General features: G+C 43.4%; 1 protein-coding gene across 1 annotated transcript in view; it reads left to right on the top strand.

Annotated features, from left to right (window-relative positions):
• Positions 1–1,299: 1,299 nt before the first annotated feature.
• SAMD5 (sterile alpha motif domain containing 5) overlaps positions 1,300–19,801 on the top strand; it is a 206,577-nt gene continuing 188,075 nt past the window's right edge. The window contains exon 1 of the mRNA XM_076335324.1: positions 1,300–2,099. Coding sequence (XP_076191439.1) covers positions 1,629–2,099 — 471 coding nt within the window. The 5' untranslated portion in view covers positions 1,300–1,628. The remainder of the gene's footprint in view (positions 2,100–19,801) is intronic.

Here is a 19,801-nt window from a genome sequence, read left to right as displayed (position 1 = left end):
CGCCCCCCCGCCGAAAGCCCCGCTTCCCTCCCACCCCCCCCCCGAAGGGTCGCCCTTCGGCCGCGAAGGTGCTCGGTGCCCCCGCGGGGGAGCCGCCGCCGCCGTCGGTCCCGCCGTCCCAAGGGTGCTGGGAGGCAGCTCCCCGGGCCGTGCCCCCTCGGTGCGGTGCCTCTCCCTTGCCGGCGGGAACGGGGACGGGCAAGCCCGCCGGATAGCTTGCGGAGCGGAGGCAGCTCCCCGCCGCTGCCCGCCCGGACTGCCTTGCCCCCCGGCCGGCCGCACGCCGCCTCCCCGCGCCCCCGGCGGGTCGGGCAGGGGGGCGGCCGGCGGCGGAGACCGCGGACTGCCAGCGGGGAAAGTTGAAAAGGCCTTGGGGAGAGCCGGGGCAGGGGGCTGGCAGGGGGGTGACGGGCGCGGAGGAGGAGCGGGGAGAAGCCGCACCGGAGCACCGGGAGGAGCCGAACGAAATCTACTGGCGGCGCGTCAGGCGCCTCAGGGGTAGGGGAGGAAGGAGGACCCGGGAGGGGAGCACCGCTCCGGGGTACCGCTGGCAGGGAGGGGAAACCACCGCCAGCAGCCGGGGGAGGGAGGGGGCAGCGCCACTGACCTGCCGCAGATCGGCTCATCCGCCGCCAAGCCGCCGCCGCCGGAGGATGCACGGAGCGCCGGCTGCCCGCACGGCCCCGCCGCCGCCGCCTCCTCCCGAGGGCGGCTGCGGGCAGCGGCGGGAGGGCCAGCAGGGATAGGGGAAAGCGGGGGGAGTTGTGCGCGCCGGGCGCAGGGCTGCGTGCCCCGGAGGGGCAGGAGGGCACCGCCGGCATCAGCGCAGAGAAAGTGGGGTTGGGAAGCAGTTTCTGGGCTCGGTGCCGGCGAAGCGCACTTAACCGTCATCCCAGGGATGAAGGGGAACTGGGAAAGTAACTCGGAAAAGTGAGTGGGATTCTTATCTTTTTTTTTCCTTGCTTCTTTTTTCCTCCTAATCCCGTTTAAAAGGAAAGCAGAAGCCGCCGTGTGCACCCGCTGCCGGGAGAGATACGGGAGAGGAGGGCACTGCACACTGGCACCCCTGCCTGTGCTGGGCGGGGGTGCGGGATCCTGCGCTCGGTTCTCCCCCAACATGATCGTGTACCAAAGCAGCTACACGTAGTAAACAGATTCATCATGCGACAGAGCGCAGGAAGGTGAGACAGAAGCAGAAACAGAAACTAACACTGAAAGGAAGAGGGGGGGGGGGAAAGACGGCGACTGAGAATTACTTCCAGAGAAAGTGGGTGGATGTTGTGCAGCAGCGACTTGGGATTTTAGGGGATGCACCCTTACATTTTGCTTCTCTCTAGTCCGAGCCTCCCTTCTCGGGTGGCAGAAAGCGGCTGTACTTGGTGGTAGGAAAACAGGAGGAGGAATAAACAGGAGGGATTCGTTCAGCAGCGCTTGCGATGCCCTACTGATCTGCTTTAAGGATTTTTTTTTTTTTTCCCGGTGGATGTCAATTTCTTGACCTTGATTTTGAGACCTTTTGGTTGCATCGCAGTTTTTGTTTCGTCTTTTTATTTCCTTTGGCGAGGAGTGGAAAGGGGGAGGCTGGCTTCGGTGCTGAAAGTTGCAATCATCATTATTTTGGAGCCAGCATGTGCACCAACATAGTCTACGAGTGGCTGAAGACCCTGCAGCTCCCCCAGTACGCGGAGTCCTTCGTCGATAATGGCTACGACGACCTGGAGGTCTGCAAGCAGATCGGGGACCCGGACCTGGATGCCATCGGCGTTGCCGTGCCCCACCACCGGCGCCGGATCCACGAAGCCGTGCGGCGGCTGAAGGAGGCGGACGAGACGGCGGCGGGGCTGTACTTCACCCTGGAGCCGCAGCCGCCGCCGCCCCCGCGGCCGGCGCCCCCCGCCGCCGGGCGCTGCCCCCGCCGGGCGGCGGGGCAGGAGGAGGCCCGGCGCGGGGCGGGCCCCCGGCACCGCCCCGGCGGGCGGCGGGGGGCGGCCGGCGGCGGGGGGCTGGCCGCCTACCCCAGGCTGAAGCTGAAGATCATGATCCGGGACAAGCTCATCCGCGACGGCATCAACCTGAGTAAACCCCCCTACTCCAACAAGGTAAGAGGGTCCCCGCCGGCCGCTGCCCCCAGGAGGGCCCGTGGTCCCAGGTGTGGTGGGGCAGCGGTGGCAGCTGGACGAGTCCTCCCACGGGCGGCGGCTGGGTGACCTCCAGCTGGAGGTGAGGGGGTCCGGCAGGGCCTGGTCCCACCTCTGCCATGCACTGGTGCCGAGAGTCTCAGCTGTGCCTGTGGCATTTTCGGAGGGAAACATGGCCAGGCCTTAGCACCGGCCAGGTGTGAAGAGGAGTGCGGCCAACGCGGGTCAGATCCACCAACGCTTGTTGGCCTGATGTGGACTTACACGGCGGTGCAGCATGGCGCTGTGTTTCGGTTTCGCCTCTATTTTTTTCGTTCATTTTAGTCCAGCCTAGTCTGGGGAGTGAAGGCAGAAATTGACGGGACGGTCCTAATGGTTTGGGGGTTGGTTTGTTTTTCTTTTCTGTGAAACTTTTCCATTGTGTTGGAGAGCGATGGCTTCTCTCATCTTTTGTTAAAGGTCATATTTTAGTGTCAGTTTCTGTTGCCGAAATGGCTCATGAAGCAAGTGGTAATGTGGCTGGAGGAACAACTCCTTCTGTTGCCTGGATTTATTTACTGGAGGATGATAGTGACTGGTGAATGTCAAAACTATTCATCAGACACTCCAGCGCAGGTCGGTCTATATCCAGGGCACACGGTCTGCTGAAAGGCCAGAAAAGGGTACATTCCAGTTTGATGAAACCCCAATATTTACCTAATTCTTATCTTTTGAAAAGGTTAGAATGTAAGAATAATGTGGTTTGGAAGATAGAAATTGTTTTGTCTAAAGTTTTCTGTAGGTTTCCTGCTGAAAACATCATATGCAGAATAAATAAAACTATAGAATTAAATGGATAATACCACAGAGGAGAAAAGGATTTGTGAAAGAAAATAAGGTCTTATAATGCATGGTTGCTTCAGAGTTCAGAGTGAAGTGCTTCAAAATTTTTTGATGACCCGAGTTGCCTGTATTTTCTTTAATGATTTGAAGTCTGATTTTTCAGAAAGACCGAGCAGTTGCAGTTGACCTTCAGCTTGTGGGTACTTTTTACCTCTGAAAAGCTTATGAAGGTATGGAAGCAAGGTGATGGGGAAGTCTGCAGGTCTGGGTTTACAGAAATGTGAGGAATTAAAATTGAGAATGAAGTTTCTGCTGTAGGGGACCTGGATGTGAGGATAACAAGTAAAATTCAACTGGCATAACAATGTGGAGGTGCAGATAATAAGACTGATAAGACAGTAAGTTTCAGGACTCCGGTTGTTTAATGGCTTGGTGATAGAGGGCCACTAGTCACTTCTCAAGTACAGCACAGTTGACTAGTTTGAGATATTTATTTGTTCTCTTTTCCTGAAACATCTGGCTGATGACATTGTCAGAGACAGACAGTGTCTCACATCTGATAGGACAGTAGCCAAATCTAACAAAACATCCGTGAACATCTAGTCTAAGTACAGCATCTTCCAAAAGTTACTGTGTCATTTCAGAGAGTTTTTTTTCCCTCCCTTTGAAGTGATAAATCATTGGACTGACACCCTTCTGAAATTACCATTACTTGTCCTATCTAAAAGGGCTTCTCTGAAAGTTCTGGCTTATCAGCGTAGCTGCAGCACATTACCCACCTCCATAGCTACGTTTCACTTCTTCCTTTTGACTCTGTGTGTGTATGTTCATAGTCACCAATTCCGTCTTACCAAGTGGATCCTCTACCTTCTCTCTTCTATACTTCCTCCTGAGGAATTGTAAAATTTCTAAGATGCCAGCGTATGACATCAAGGAAATTCAAATCTTTGGCGTTGATTTCTTCTTTAGCTCACCTTATTTTAATTTGATGGGCCTGATAATAGCATGGATTAACTGTCAGGGCAAGCTCATCTTACACAGAAAGCGTCACTCAGCTTTAATTGGTTTAAATCTAAATGCAGTATTTTGAAATAGAAAGAGGAACCAAGCTTCCTTTCCTAGTTTTATTTCAGCCTGTGGTGTCAACGTATTTATTTTGGATGATAAATGCGTATAACATCATTTTTTTTTTACAGCAATAGAAGAACTTTCTCCATCTCCTCAGTGTGAATCACTTCACATCGTAGCATGTTGTAAGAAACCATAAAGCTGGCAAGATTTGAGTGTGTGTTGCTCAACATGTTATTCTGAATGCCACCCACTGTAGCAATCCATCTCCAAAATGGCTTAAAGGGAATAGCAAAAGATCACATCACTGTACATTATTCATTGGATGTTGTTTAGAGCAAGAAAAATGAAATACTGTATTCTTTTGTTTGGGAAAGAGCCATATTATAACAGTGTCTCTTTTTTAAAAAAAAAAAACCAAAAAAAAAACTTTAGAAAATTGTGGATATAATTTAAGCAACCTGTATTATACTTTATATATAGAATATGCAGTGTACAGACTTCGGCATGTCAAAAGAAACTGGATGTATTCTCTTCTGTGCACAGGATTAAAGAATCAGCTTGAGGTTTATGTCAAGTTTGTTGTCTACATTTATCACATGCCCGTCTACAGATGGTCACGTGGATATTCTGGAGCAGGGCACTAGACACTGACCTATTTGATATCGATTTGCGGTTCTGGTGCTGCTGAGCTGCTAACTAGCCTTCTACTTCCCTCCATGGCTTACATGGAGAATGCCATCAACTTTTCCTCTTAATATCTATGAATGGAAAGTAGTATCTATGAATGGAGGAGCGTGCTTGTGAGTGTATGTATGTATACATGTATGTATATGCATTTTACTTGTTTCCTGAAGAATACTTCATGTGTTCAGTTATGTATTTCTCAGACAATTTTGGAGTTTTATTTGAAAACGTCCCTGAGAACTGGAAGTGCTGCTCTTCTGCCTTGTTTATAGCCTTTTGCTAGCTGCCTGAGCTGTAGACGTGTCAAAAGATCAAAAATGAGTATTGGATGTGGATGTGGAGATGTTAAAAGCATCCTTTTGCTGTCCTTCCAGTGTTATTGCTGTATTTTCAGATGAAGGGTGAAACAACAGAGTGGGAAGAATATCCATTGGCATGGTAAATTTTAGTTTAACTTAGTTTGATTACAGTCAGCAGCGATGACTAACAACTACTTAGCAGGGCTTAATGTAAATCTCTTAAAGACGTGCAAACTTTGAATTGAAGCCATGTGGGGGGGTGACTTCAGACATGGAGAATTATCGCAAACCATCTTGATTATTTCCATGGCCTCATGGAAATATTTCCATGTTCAATTAGAACAAGACCTCACCTCCTCAAATTGCATCTTAATATATTTTTCAGGTATAAACCGAGGAATATAACTGTAACTGAGGAGAACTCTAGAGAAGTCAGTTTTTGTTCCATGTTGGTAATGCTCCTTAATACTCAAAGTTTTCTGTTTTAGTTTCACACCTGCTGTTGCTGGCTGATAGCCTTAGAAGTCTCTTGTATCTAAGAAACTTCTTGTGGAGGTGATGGGCTCGAATGCCCTTCAAACAAGAATCCGTGGTACCTCTCCGAGTCAAGTGAAACATCTGTGTCATCTCAAAACATCTAGCTGCTTTTAAAAAATTCTCCTTGATGGTTGTAATTCTGTCCTTAATTAGGAAATTAATTATGCCCAGTGTAGGAATAGTATTAATATTCTTTTGCCATGTAGAAGTTTTGGGGATGGGTCTGACAGCAGAAGGAAACCAAAATGAGCAGCCCCCCTGGGTTGAAGTGAAGATGAACGAAGGAAAGCGCAGCACTGACCTGAACCAGCCGGATCAGAGGAAGTAGAGCCTTTACCTCCATACGGAGACACTTCTTGCCTTGGCGGGCTTGTTGCAAAATGGATTATGTCCACGCTGGGTTTGAGCAGGAGTAATGTCACTAAATGTCACTGTGGTAGGGAGAGCAGAGGAGCACCAATTTTGTCAATATAAAGACAAGTAGGGTACCTTGTTGTGCAACGTGCCAAGAGAAATTAAGTATTCTATTTATCTTGAATATAGATTAAGTGACATTTAATAGTTTACTGGAATTTCATTACTATTTCTAATTGAAATAAATGGCCTGACCTGTTTCTGGAGGAACTTTATTCAATTTTTCATCTGCAGAGAATTGCAAATACATTAAAAATCACTGAAACCATACATGCATTAAAAGCTCCTGCACCAATTAAGATGATTTGCTTAGCCTCAGTAAAGTTATCCTCATGTAGTTTTCAGTATTTATTAGAGAGGATAAAACTGTAGTGTGACATATGTATATGTACGTGACCTCTTTGTCACTCACTGTGCTGTTTATGATTATCAGCATGCTTGGAAAACAAACACTAAAAATTCAGCTGCATTTGAGGTCATAGTCTCAAGAGTTCAAGCAGATGTAGAAAAGTAAGAAGTCAGATCCAAGTGTCTGCTTAAACACCCAACCACATTTTTTTTTAAGTTCTGTGCTGATGATATAGCACAGATTTGTGGTTCTGATTAAATCTTTGTTTAATCCTTGCCAGTACAAAATGAGGAATATTTCACATAAGTTAAATGTTAAGAGGTAAAGATGCCAGCAATACTGCTTTGAAATAACACTGGTTCAAGCGGAGTCTGGGGCTGGATAATGTAGTCAGCATTTTAGATATCTGCAGAAGTGAATTCAGTGAATTAAAAATACTGTGCTTTGAAGAAATGGCAACACTCACCCATACTAGAATTAAACATCAACCTTTTTCTAAAGACCTGGCTGCTTTGGAATAACTGCATCAACTCTGATTAGCAGAGCGTTCTCAAATATGCCTTGGGGAAAGCTGCCTATTGACAAAAGTACTAGTGCATTAAGTAGTAACAATATTTTCATGGGAATAAATTAGCAAAGCTACAGGCAATGTTCAGGAAGCGAAAAGGTATTTTATATAAGAAACCACTGAATTTGCCTTTGACTTCATAACTCTGTTTTCTTTTAAAAAAAATATAGCACTTTATATATTGGGCAGTTGTTTCGAAGTCCCGGTTTATTAAACTCACAGAAAACAAACTGGGAAAGATCTTCTTCCAATGAGATCATTAAGGCAAAATGTTGCAGAATATGAATAATACAGTATTGTGCCATATTTGCATTTGAATTGTTCCTGAATATTTTAAAGTGTATTCAATCTCCTCTGGAAATGTTGAATGTAAATCTTCCTGGGTTTCATTATCTCTTAGTTTTGAGGGGAGGAAGATCCCATTAGGGTATATTAAAGGTGGAGTCCTGAGAGAGGATAGTATCAACTCCGCAGCCTTCTCGCTCCCTTTCTACGGTCGTGCTCAGTTCCCCAGTGTATTTTCTCAGCTCTGGTCGTGGTGGGGGCTGGCGGAGGAGAAGGGGAGCGTGTGGCTCCCAGCTCCGAAGAACTGTGCGGGGCTGAGCAGCCTGCCGCTGCGAGCAGCAGCAGCAGCTGCCCTGTAAGGGGGATCCTTCCTTCGTCCTCCAAATGGCTCTAAGTTTGAAGGAAAAGCTGAACTTACAGGTCCCTGGCAAAAGAGAAATGCCTGCCCTCTTGTAGTTCCCTGAAGGCTTTTTCTTCTCCCAAAGGACATGATTCAGTCAGACCTCTGTGGTGCAAAGCTGAACTGAATTTTCTCACATAATGCGGGGTTTTGTGTGTGGGCTGCACATCAATAGGGACACTACCAGCGGTGCAGCAAAAGTCTAACTACCAGTTTCACTCCTGCACACCGATATACCTGTCTTGTTTTAAATAAGTTTGGTGATCGTAAGTCTTTCTGAGGAGAAAACACATTTTAAGGAAAATATTTCTGTTGATACCCCCACCCCCGGAGCTTCTGTCTCCGCCATATGTAGGATGCTGAAGCCCATGCTGTTACACAACCATGTGTGAGGAATACCAAAGGAGCCAAGATAATTTCTCACCAATGAAGTAATCTTGTGAACCATGTTTCTAGTTTTGTGTATGACCAATATCGCCATCTCACATATACCATAATACATAGGGCAACCGTGTCCCTGATTTCAGATGTGAAATAGAAGAATTTGCCTAAAGTCATGAAAAATTTTAGACAGATGAAGCATTGGGACCCAGTACTGCAGCATCTTTGTCCATTGCCTTAAGACTAAGGGTAAACTTCCTTACGTGTAAGTAACAGAAAAGCGATCAAGGAATAACCAGTAACTTGCCGATATGGCAATTGGTTATGCCTGTTAATATGGCAATTAACTAGGCCTGTTAATTTTGCCTGTTAGTTATATCCTGTGTGCATATGTCATTATGAAGAGTCCCTATCCACTAAGGTATATAAATCCGTATGTATAATCTGAAACATACTAACAGCTATTACAGAATTTTTGAAAAGTGCAGCAGAGGGGTTTGAAGTGACAGGAATATTGTTATTGCAGGTTAGGAATGAATTTATTGTATCACTTACAGGAGCTCGCTTGCTGGTTTGAGACTCTTCCAAAGCAGGAGAGGACGGAATGAGTTAAGACTAGATTGGTAGGTTCAACTTTTAAATTTCTTGCTTTGTCAGTTTGAATGAGCCCCTTTGCTTGGCGTTTGACAAAGCTATCTGGTTCAATCTCTTTGTCTAGGCTAATATGACATCTCATATTGATGTGCTTATCTTGACAAATGCGATGGCTTGTACACTCTGCAGGAATCGGCGTTTATTAAAAGAGCACGGCAGTGCTATGTTTAGCACTGCTGTGTTATTTTGGGACCGGCTGTGCAGCAGGAAGGGGAGAATCAGGTGAACCTTCCCTGACACTGGCGGTCTACGAGCCAGGCTGGCCCAAAACCATCTCCCGTGACTCATCCAGCCTCTTCGGTTTGTTCCTTGCAGACAGTAAAAAACTTCTCTTACTGCAAAACAAAAGAGAAGTGGTGTATCACATGAAACAAAGTAGAAGGGCCTTCAAATAGTATCTTGTCCTGGTTCTCACAAACTCAGCAGGATGTGAATGACAGTGATGCATGCCTCTCACGGGAGTCTTGCTCCTCCAGTTGGTCTCATTCCCAGTGAAGTCAGTGGGGGTTTTGCCAGCGATTTCATTTGATGCTGGGTTTGGCGTGAAGTGTTTGAATTTAAATCAGCTAACAAGCACACGCTTACTGACTGTAATTGTTGTGGTGGGTGAGAACAGGATGACATGAGATGAGAACGATAAATACAGCAGTAGCATGCAAAAAAAAGAAATCAGAACTTTTCAGAACTTCAAATACCACCATTAGCAGCTTAAACAGCAGCAAGGCAGACTTCCAAACACAGATCTTACAGGTTTGTGCTAGAATACATAGTTGGTAAATATTCTCTGAAATCTACACTAATGTGTAGTGGCTGGAATCAAGTACACATAGTTGTTTACAGCTGTCCTCTCAGTAACTTAAAATCAGGGAGAAATGGCAATAATATACAGCAAAGAAAACTTACAACCGGGTACAAATGTATGTCTTCCACAAGTTCTTTTTTCCCAAGAAGAATTGCTTTGGTTTTAAGGATCCACACCCTGAAGCAGGGATGTGGTATTATCACTGCATATGATGTCAGTGGGAACTTTATGGGGAAATTAAATCTGGTTCTGATGTCTGTGCCTCAGAAACCACAGGGTAAATTTGGTGTGGTTAAGAAAAGAGTTAAAAAGCTGGAAAAAAACTTGCCTTTCAGTCAGAGACTAAGAAAAGCTTGTACTGTTTTTTTCCCAGAGTTAGTTAAGTGGCCACTTGGCCATGCTCTCGCATGCATGGAAGGAAATATTTTTATTAGCAGAAAAAGGCATTGAGAACTTAAGTGGCTGAGAGCTGGAGCTAGGCTATCCGTGCTGTGAAGAAGGCCAAAAGCCAGAATAAACCAAAAACTTAATGAGTCAATATTCCATAGAGAAAAAAACCCAAACTCAAAAACCAAAACTAGGAGCGGGTGCCAGTTCTGCATCAGTGCCCTTGGTTTGTGGATAGAGATGTTCGCTGGGAGCGATTCTTCTGCACCAGCAAGCTCCTGTCCCCTGGGCTCCACATCTCCCAGCTCTGCTGTCCCAGAGCCCTCTGTGTACCCCAGAGCTACCCATTCCCTGTCTTCTCCTAAATCATCTCCCCTAAGTCTGCCTCAAGGCACACTATCTTCTTCTCTAAGGGCAATCTCTTTCCCACCCAGGAATGTACATCTTTTGCCTTAGGTCTCCCTAACCTTTTTCTCCCCAAGCTACGTTCACTCAACAAAGCTGAGGAGTGTTAACCATGATCTGTTTGGGGGTGGAAAGACAGAATTGATGCAGCGATACCTCTTTGTACAGCTTGAGACAATGCTGGTTTTCTCACTTGATCCTACCCCACCCAATCCCAAGCCCTGTATGAGTTTCATTCCATCTCCCTCTCCTGCTGCCCTAGAGTCCCAGGCTGTAATTTGGATCCTTCTCTCTCCTCCCCCAGGCTCTGATGAGAAGAGAGGCTTTCTCTCCCATTCAGGAGAGTGGGGCCATCACTTCTCCCTCCTTCGCGCTCAGTGCCCCCAGCTGCCTTCCCATTGAGCAACACAGGTGGCTGAGCCCAAGTCGTCGTCTCATAGAGCCAAAGTTCTAGACTTGGGTCTTAAAAATTTCGATCTTAAAACTGCCACAAGCTGCAGTTATCCAAAGTCCCTCCAGCCCCAGTTCTGTGGCAGAAAGAAGGGAGCGATCTAGGAAAAGGAAGGATGTATTATAGCTTTCGAACATATGTGTGGAACTGACTTGGTCTTTTTGAAGCAAGACTGAATGTATTGTTAAAAAAATAAGTTTGTAACCTCATCAAAAGTTATGAGTTCAGTGCAAAAACGTTGAATGATTTTTTTGGCATAATTTTTTAGTGCTAATCATGTGATCATGATAATTGCTTCTAATTGCAGCATCTCTGAATTCTTGTCCAATTGTTTAGTGGTTGCCAAAATGTTTTTCTTCAAATTTTGTTTAAAACTGTTTTACTAATAACTGCTTGTGTTATACTGTATTGAGTATTTTTATACAAGCTGATCTCTGATCTTTTGTATACCTTGTAGTTAAGGTTTCCCCCTAAATATCCAGCTATTAGTTTAGCAGATGTTTTTCCGTAGCTAGGGAATGAGAAGTACCAGAATAAAGAATCATCAAGAATCGAATTTGCCCTTCAGAATGTCTGTTACAGATCTTCATGTGCTAGTTCCTAGGCTAAAAAATTCAACCTAAAGGTAAGAATGAGTGACTATTTCAGCATCTGAGTCTACATTCTCTCTCATATCAGACCAAATGTCACAAGGAAATCTCATTTTAAAACACTATCATGAAGAAACTCAAGGGTTAATAAAGAGAACTGTGGAAAGGTTAAGGTGTTAGCATTCAAAAAAGGGGAAAAACAGAAAATAAGGAAATGTGACTGAAACTATACCAAGAGACCTGGAAAAAAGTAATTTTGATTTCACCTGCTTAGTTATTTTCACGTGAAGAAAATTTATTGGACTTTTGCTATGATAACTTCTAAAGAAGAATTTGCCAAGAGAGTGTTTCAGAGGGAGGATTTTCACATACACTTGGTATTTACACAGTGATAAAAATAATGCTCAGTAGCTTGTGGAGTAAGACGGAGCCAGAGGAAGTTTGACAGGAATACCTCTAGCTGGTTTCTGTCCAGGTCTAAAAATTACATACAGTAAGGACATACTTCATGCAGCCAGTGACTAGAAGTAATAAAATGTATGTGTGTCATTGCCAGTAATGTCAAAACCAAACAAAACCCCCCAAAGTCACTTACTTTGTATCTCTTTGAGAAGATTAGTATCCCCAGCAAAGGTTATGGCAAAATTCTAAAAAGTTGACTTTATTTCCCAGCTTTGTGCTCTAGAAACTCAGTGTTTGAAGCAGCATTGAAAAATTCTCCTTTCAGTAGTTCCTTGGGTCCTGATGCAATTATTCCCCAGGAAAAGGATTTTATTATAGATAGAAAGGCATGCCCGTGCTGCATACTGAAAGGAAGGGAACTAACTTAATTGCTATCAGATAGCTCAGCTAATCAGCTGAGCCAGGCTTGCTCCTGGGTACTCCCAGGCTGGTGGCCTCAGTGCTCATTTACTTCTATAAGTATGAGTAGCACTGCATAGGATTGAACCAGTTTGGGGTATTTTTCCAGTGGAGTGTAGATAATCTGCAATACCGCTTGTCCCAGGTAGGTTTTATGCGTTATCAATGAGAGCAGAGATTATCATAATTAGAGGTAGTCTGAATCTCTTGTTGAAGTTGGCTTGTACTGATACTGTAGCAAGTATGTGATAGTGTGGGTGCTGTGCATTTTATAAAATACTACATCACTTACCAAATTGGGTGGTTTTCATATGAGCCTTCAGTAGCGGGTATTAATTCACCTATATAGGAAGTTGTAAAGGATTGAGGTGTTTCCCTAAGGAATTATTTCATCTTAGAGCTGGAAACTTACTTAAGAGAGAATTTATATTCTAAACTTATGTATATTAAAAAGAACTGCTTATGCAACCATTGGAGTCATTAAATCAATTCCTATGGTGTCTAACGGGAAATAAGCTGTTGCAGTATATCCTTCCTCTGTGTATGTGTGTGATGGTTTTAGTTTTGGAAGGAGCACAGATTTGCCCAGGAGAACTAATTGTTTTCATAGAACTTGTTTTATAGATCTTTTAGTGGCTGAAATTGATGTAATAGTTAATAGTATTGATCTAGATTTGGAAAATGAGACAGAAATTCCTTTGTGCTCAGCACACTTTTTCCTGCAGGGATAAGGAAATGAGCATCATCTTAATAAGAAATAGCTTCATACTTACAATGAATATGAATTAAATTTAAGGCGAAGGTAGTGAAGGAATTTCAAGAGCTTATCTTCCTTTTCTTCTCCTTGCCTCTCCTGTCATATTTACCACGGAAAAATGTCTTTCTCTAAGTTGAATTTGCTATACAATTGGACAAAAACAATTTCATCCTTTTACTTAGCATATTCTAACTTCATAATCGTCCTTGTTTTGGTGTTTTCCCTGATAGTTTGTGCAGTATGAGTATACACTTCATGTACTTGATAGTTTTCAGTTCATAAGTGTCTAATTTTAAATCTTCAAGATGTGCTATTTTTAACTGAAGTGGTAGCATTGTTTTTTCCTTCATGGTATTTAAATTCTGTTATGAACTTTTAGAGGTGGTGTCTTAAGAATGACTTTCAGGATGTTTCAGGTGTTTTCACTAACACCTTGCTTCTTTAGACAGTCCCTCCCAGAACTTATCTTAGCTCTTTAGCAGTACAAGCTTGCTTTTTTTTAATTTTCTGCTGCTTGCTTTTTTTTTCCCCCTCTCCTCCTTCCTTACTATTTGGTGATGTATTGTTTTTCTTCTCTGGCTCCTGCTGACAAAAGATAAAAAATTCCATTCTAAATGGCATTGCTTTTGACCAGTCCTTCTTTATTTTAGCACAGGTTTGTCTTGCAAAATGTTGCATTTACAAAAAAAAAAACCCAGACTTTTCCATAGGCTCTTTCAGATAGTTACCTGAATAGTAATTATCTATTAGTGATTATGTGTATCACACAGACAAGGAATAGTATGCTAACAGAGCAATACTTATAGTTTTTGTATTACATGGTTTTAGGGGCATGCATGACTATGTAGGTTTTAGTTTGAGGAATTTTTGTAATGCTTTCTAAACAGACTGCAGCACTGAATTTTTGTCTTTGTGTACTTTCCTGCAGTCTGTTTGCTAGCTGCTTGGGAGTGAGATGTGCAGAATATGTAACTGAAACACGTATGTTGGTAGGTAAATAGCTCTGATACAAGAGGAAACTTCTGCAGTTTAAGCAGCAAGTGTTATCAGTTATGTTTTCTATAGCAGGATTTTCAAAAGTAAAAGCATGTTTACAGTAGATTCTGGCAGGTATGCAGGCTCTGACTGTGTTACCCCCTTTCATGAAAGTCGGTGAAAATTTTGCTATTGATTTTGTTGGGAACAGACTGAGGTTTTCGCAGAGGACCTACAATTCTGCTTTCAAAGTACTAAATTAAAAAATGTAACCATTATGGTTTCTGGTTGAAACCTTGCCTTGATCTAAAGGGCTTTTTAAACATATTTTTATTAGCTGCTATTTTCATGAACTGGTAAAAGTCCTTTCTCTTTGGAACGAGCTGCTGAGGTGCTGCCCCTCTCCCCCCCTGTTACAGTTGCCATCCACATACCATTAAATTGATCTGTACCTCCTTTCCCTCTTAGTTTTTTTTTCTTGCTTGCTTTCCTCACACACACACACACCTCTCCTCCCCTTTCTTTTTCCCGTTCGGAGGCTTGTGAAGTAAGCCCTAGCCTGTCAAACAGTGTGGTGAAATTCTGGATGGTTTTCCATTTTTGAGATACAAGTAATCGGTAATAACAAGATGCTTTTTGGTACATGAAAAATATTTAGAAGGCAAGAAATGGAAAAAGTTGATAATTGCACTATAGTTATTTCCTGATGCTGGATAGCCCTTTCAAAAGGGTTTTTAGCCTGTTTAAGAAGAGTAATCCTATACATTAATTATTGGTGCCTTACTGGGCTTAAACTGCCTGGGAGGAGCTAAACTTGGAAAGGAGGCATGAGCTGTAGTAAAGAAATCTCAAGAGCAGCCAGGTTGAGAAAAAGGTTTTTAGACTGACAGTTTCTATCGCGTTGTTCTGGAACTATACGCCCCACAGAGGAGATCACTTTGACTTTGGTGAAATGGTGGATTTGTTTGGAGATGGGTAGATTGGTTTACTTACGTGTGCAGTCAATCCTAACGGTGGAAATTTGGCAGACATTGTAACTAATTTCCTGTTCTTCTTTTAAATGAAAGTGATGTGTTCGGAGGAGTTGCTGGCTGTCTGCCCATACGCTCCCTCACTTTTTCTTCAGAATCTCTGGTTTCTGCTTCCTTTCCCGATAAACGCACACGTTTTTAGACCCTGTAAGCCCATTGCTTGTGTCCATGTAGGCCAGTTTATGTCAGCCTGGAACTGAAAAAAAGGCATAAAAGGGTATGCGAATAACACTGTTAACGGTGTTTTCTTTCTATGTTCTCAAAACTGTGTATAAAGAATACTTTAACTTTGGGTTTCCAAATACTGTCAATGTCTTTTAAATACAAGAAAAAGTTGGAAGAGAAAAGCATTATTATTTTTTTTCATAGGTTCATGTTTAAATCATAGCTCTGGATGTTGTTTAGACAGCTTGCAGCTGAAGGATATGTTTAGAAAAAGACTCCTGCAGTTTTATGCAAGCTTCTTTTCCACTGTACAATTAAGTGGTAGTGCTGCATGGCGCCAAACCAACTGCATATCTCTAAAGAGCAGAAAAAGCAGTGAAATTGGTGCAGCAGTTTTCCATGTGTACCCCTTCAATATATTTAAGGTTTGACTAAATGGATATTGCCAAAATTGTAAAAATAATTCTGTTTACGTGACATCAGATCCACACTGGGAGTTAAATGTCCTTCTGCTGTTTGGCTAATTGGTAGTACCAACCCTTAGTAATTTTTGTGATTGAAATACTTGTCCAATACCTCTGAATAGAGGTGACATAGTGGCAAGTGTTTTCCTCAAGTGTGAGCTGGATTTTGAAACTACTGATTCCCAAGCAGTTATCTAACTTTACTGAGGTTGCATTACAGGCGATCCTAATCTTGGCTATTAATCTTTTTACAAAGCTAAGCCATCTTTGCCATTAGAATTTCTTTCCTAGTATCTTCCATGTAACAATTTTGACTTGTTACTTCTTGCCATGTCTGCCAGGGGCATGGAGAATAGAGGTTTTTTCTTTTCCTCTGGCAGCAAGCTTTAGCTACCTGAGGGTACTACTAAGTCCTACCTAAATGTCTCTGCTAAAATAAAGAAGGTGGTTCATTAGTTCTCCTTTTAGGTTACACTTGCTAGACCAATTCTCATTCTTCGAAGTTGGTCCCTTCTGTACTCTCTCCCTTGTTGGTCTGAAGGGGCCTGGACATGGTATCCCAGCGGGGGCCTTGCTGGTGTTGGGTGGAATGTAAGTTACTCTGTCTTTGCAGTTGATAATTTGGTTTGTTTACCCCCATACGGCTGTTACCCTTTTTGTAATGTTACGATATTGCTGACTTGTGCCTTGGAGCCACAGGAGGCCCTGAGACCTTTAGGTAGCAGAGCGAGCCATTTGTTTCCCATTATTGGTGTAAGTAATGATTCATAGTCAGGTGTGCTTTCTTGCCGTTGTCCCCAGTGAATAACACCCCTGTATTTACCAGGTTCTCCCTCCAGTTTAAGGCCATTTTGAAGTCTAAGCCTGGCCTCCTGTGCACTTATGCTCCAACCAGTTGAATGTGACCTGCTGATATAAAAAAGCATTCTCTATTTCACCATCCAAATTAGTACTAAAAATAATGATTATTGCTGTATTGAGGACAGCCCCCTGCAAAACGTCTCTTGATACCTCTTCAAATTTTGGCATACGTAGTTTGTAAATATGGTTTTCCTCATATTTTGTACTCCTTAATTATTTTCATTTAGGCTGTGCTTCCCTAGTTTGCTAATAGAAATGTCTTGTGAAACAGTATCAAAAGACGTAATAAAGTCAAGATTTTGGGCATCTACTTATTTCCTTTGTGGTGGGAGGCTTGTTGTCTGGAATACAAAGAGATTAGGTTGATTTGACATAATTAGTTCTTGACAAGTCTATGTTGACTGTTAAACATCTTGTCACTTTTTGGTTCATGAAACAAAAGCATTTTTGTGTGGAAGGATCAATAAGGTTTTCCCCATACAGCATAATAATCTTGTTCCAACAAATACAGGTTTGTTTCATCCTTCTGTTATCTTCCCTTACCCAAAAAGTAACCGCTCTTGGTCACTGTTGCACCACCGGTTTTGGGAGATGGTAGCGTGCTTTCTTGGTACACAGCAGACCATCTCCTTGCATGCAGTCCAGTTTTCCTCCCATGCTACCAGTCTAGTTGTGATCATAAACCGAACCTAGTAGGTGAACTCCTTTGTAGAGCTGTTTGCCCCTACATATACAGTGTCTGTCGGGCACAGACACCTATGTGTCCCCTGCATTTCAGCTCCTGCTAGTTTTCTAGCGGGCAGCGGGAGCTGAGGATAACTCCGTGCTGCACTTCAGCACTTTGTGCCTGAGGAGGGTTCGTCTGTAGGCACCACAGGCATGTGCACATGCAAAAGCGGGGTCTGCCAAGGAAGGCCTTGAGACACTCGCGTAAATTGTCTCCTGGGGAGTGCTGTGTGTGTTTTGGCCACTGCCAAGGATCTGGCCTGGTGCGTATTGAATGCTGTGTGGCATGCATTCTGTCGTTCAGGATGTAGCTGAAGAAAACAATAATGTGCCTGAGTCACACATGAATCATGACTAAATTTCTGAACCCTCAGACATATCTTTATGTTAGTCCAAGTCAAAAGTATAAACTGTAGGAAATACTTTTCCTACTGGGCATGTCATGTAAAAATAAATATGTGTGTTCTGTGTCTCCCTGCAGACATACTGTCCTGATTCAGGGTCACTAGGGGTAGGACTAATGTGGTTTTTAATCGCAGGCCTTTGGGGTTTTACTATATACTTGCAAGGATCTCTCTCTCTCTCTCTCTCTCTCTCTCTCTCTCTCTCTCTCTCTCTCTCTCTCTCTCACCTGGTGGATTGGCTCTTCCCAAGGAGTCTCTGCTATTCTACGTTTTTCCTCTTGCATCAAGACCTCAAAAAGTTTCATAGACTTTTTGTAGGTCTGGCAGTGGGCAGATAGGTATCCTGCAGTTTGTTTGTGGTTTTTGCTTTTTTTGTTTAGAGGGAGTAGACTAAAAACCAAACAAACAAAACCAGGAACCAGTTGATTAGTTTGCTCTGGTTTACACAACAAGCCAGGGACAAAGGCCCCGGGGTAGCCTGCTGCACAAGTATGAGCAATTGAATGGCTGACACAGGAACAGACTTACAGGGCATACCACAACTTTCCTTCATTCTGCGCAGAGAAAAGGTATCTTTTCCTTTCCGTCCCCACTGTGCATCTTGCTGTTGTTTTGCCAGGAATTCATCATTCATGCTGCTAACCCCTAGGATCTTCATCCCCTTTTAAACCCCCCTAACCAGTCCCTTACATGGGAGAGTCACAGCAGTCAATCTCTTCTGTCAACAGTGGTCCAGTAATGAAATCTGATACCGTTCTCTCTGAAGAAGGGCTCTTTCTCTATTAATTGCACTGCGTGATGGCCATACGTTGTGAGGATCTACCTGCTGTGATGTTGCAAAAGGCAGAAGCCAGAGCAGTTGACTATCACACCTTAAGCATTTGGCCTAATGAGAAGAAATCCTTTCCTGACCCTAAAACAAGTGCTCAGTCATATGCACAGCATCCTGAAGCATAGCACAGTAATGTAACTGGGGGGAGGGATGTGCTGCTGAAAGGAATCAAGTTCATGGAGAAGCGGTGGAGAGTGTAAATGCCCAGGCAAGAGCAAACCAGAGCCAAGTGACTCTTGTGTTTCCTCAAGCCTTAGCAATGGAAGGGGTAAATGAGGAAAAGCAGCATCTGCATCCCCATGTCTGCTTCTCTCTAGGGCTGTATATCTCAATCCCTACTTGTATAATCAGCAGATCTTCCGGTTCATGCAGTGGGAACCCATTTAGTGTCTTTCAGTGTTGTCTGCATTACTGTTCTAATGGACTGAATACGTTTTGATTCACAAATGCTGATCTTAATGTGAAGGGGGCAAGCTGCAGCATACTGGCGATTATACTTAATTACTGAACCACACATTCATCTACGTATACTTATGCAAAGTTTGGCATTTTCAACAGTTTATTTTTAAATAGCTGAAAACATCCTTAAATAATGCTGATGTTACCCACTTTCAGCACGCTGTTCCTGAAAACAAACAGTTCGATATATTGCTTTTAGTGGAAATATTTTGCATGGTTGCTCTTAGCCTGGAGCTTTGGGAAAATTAGGCAATAATTTAGGGGAAGTTATAAATCAGTGAAAAGGGACTTTTAGATTAAAGAATGCTTCTTCAACCGTGACTGTGGCTTATAGGATGTTACAGTCTGGTCATGTAGAAATTTCCATGATAAAGTTGCTGGGGGGAGGGAGGATGAAGTATACTTCTTACTTTGTTCTTTTCAAATTCTGTCCCTGGAGGTTCTGCAGGATGGATCTGCAAATTCTCTTACTGATTTCCCCCCCCCCCCCCAGTGTCTTTAATTTAGGAAAACCCCACCAGAATGAAAAACAATTGTTACCTACACGAGAATAAACGCTGATGACCAGTGGCAGCAGACAATGACATCAGTATGTAGGTGTGGAAGAACCTTTCTGATTTAGGAAACTGGTTTATTCCTATAATTCATCCTAATAGAAACACTTCAAGATCCTCAAAACTGTTGGGGTTTTTTCCTTTCTTTTTTTTAAATAAGAACTGTCTTCTAATTTCCAACCCACATTTATTAGTGACTTTGTTATTCCTTTTTTTTTTAAATTAGTGATGACTCTTAGTTTAAGTAGGGTACAGTGTAAAAAGAAAAAGAACAACACAGCGCCCCTCCACCTGTGCATAGTCTCCAATACGAGTGTATCCCCTGCCTTGCATGTAGGGATTAATTGCACCCACACAGTAGTTCCCATTCAAGGAATACCCCAGATTCACCAGCATCATGAGAGCAGTCATATCTCTTCCATGTCTTCATTCTGATAGCTCAAACAAGGAAAGCTCTTCCAGTCTCTCCTTGTAA

The sequence above is a fragment of the Aptenodytes patagonicus genome, chromosome 3 (genome assembly GCF_965638725.1).
Source record: "Aptenodytes patagonicus chromosome 3, bAptPat1.pri.cur, whole genome shotgun sequence".
Taxonomy (NCBI): domain Eukaryota; kingdom Metazoa; phylum Chordata; class Aves; order Sphenisciformes; family Spheniscidae; genus Aptenodytes; species Aptenodytes patagonicus.
This window is presented reverse-complemented; position numbering and strand designations above follow the sequence as displayed.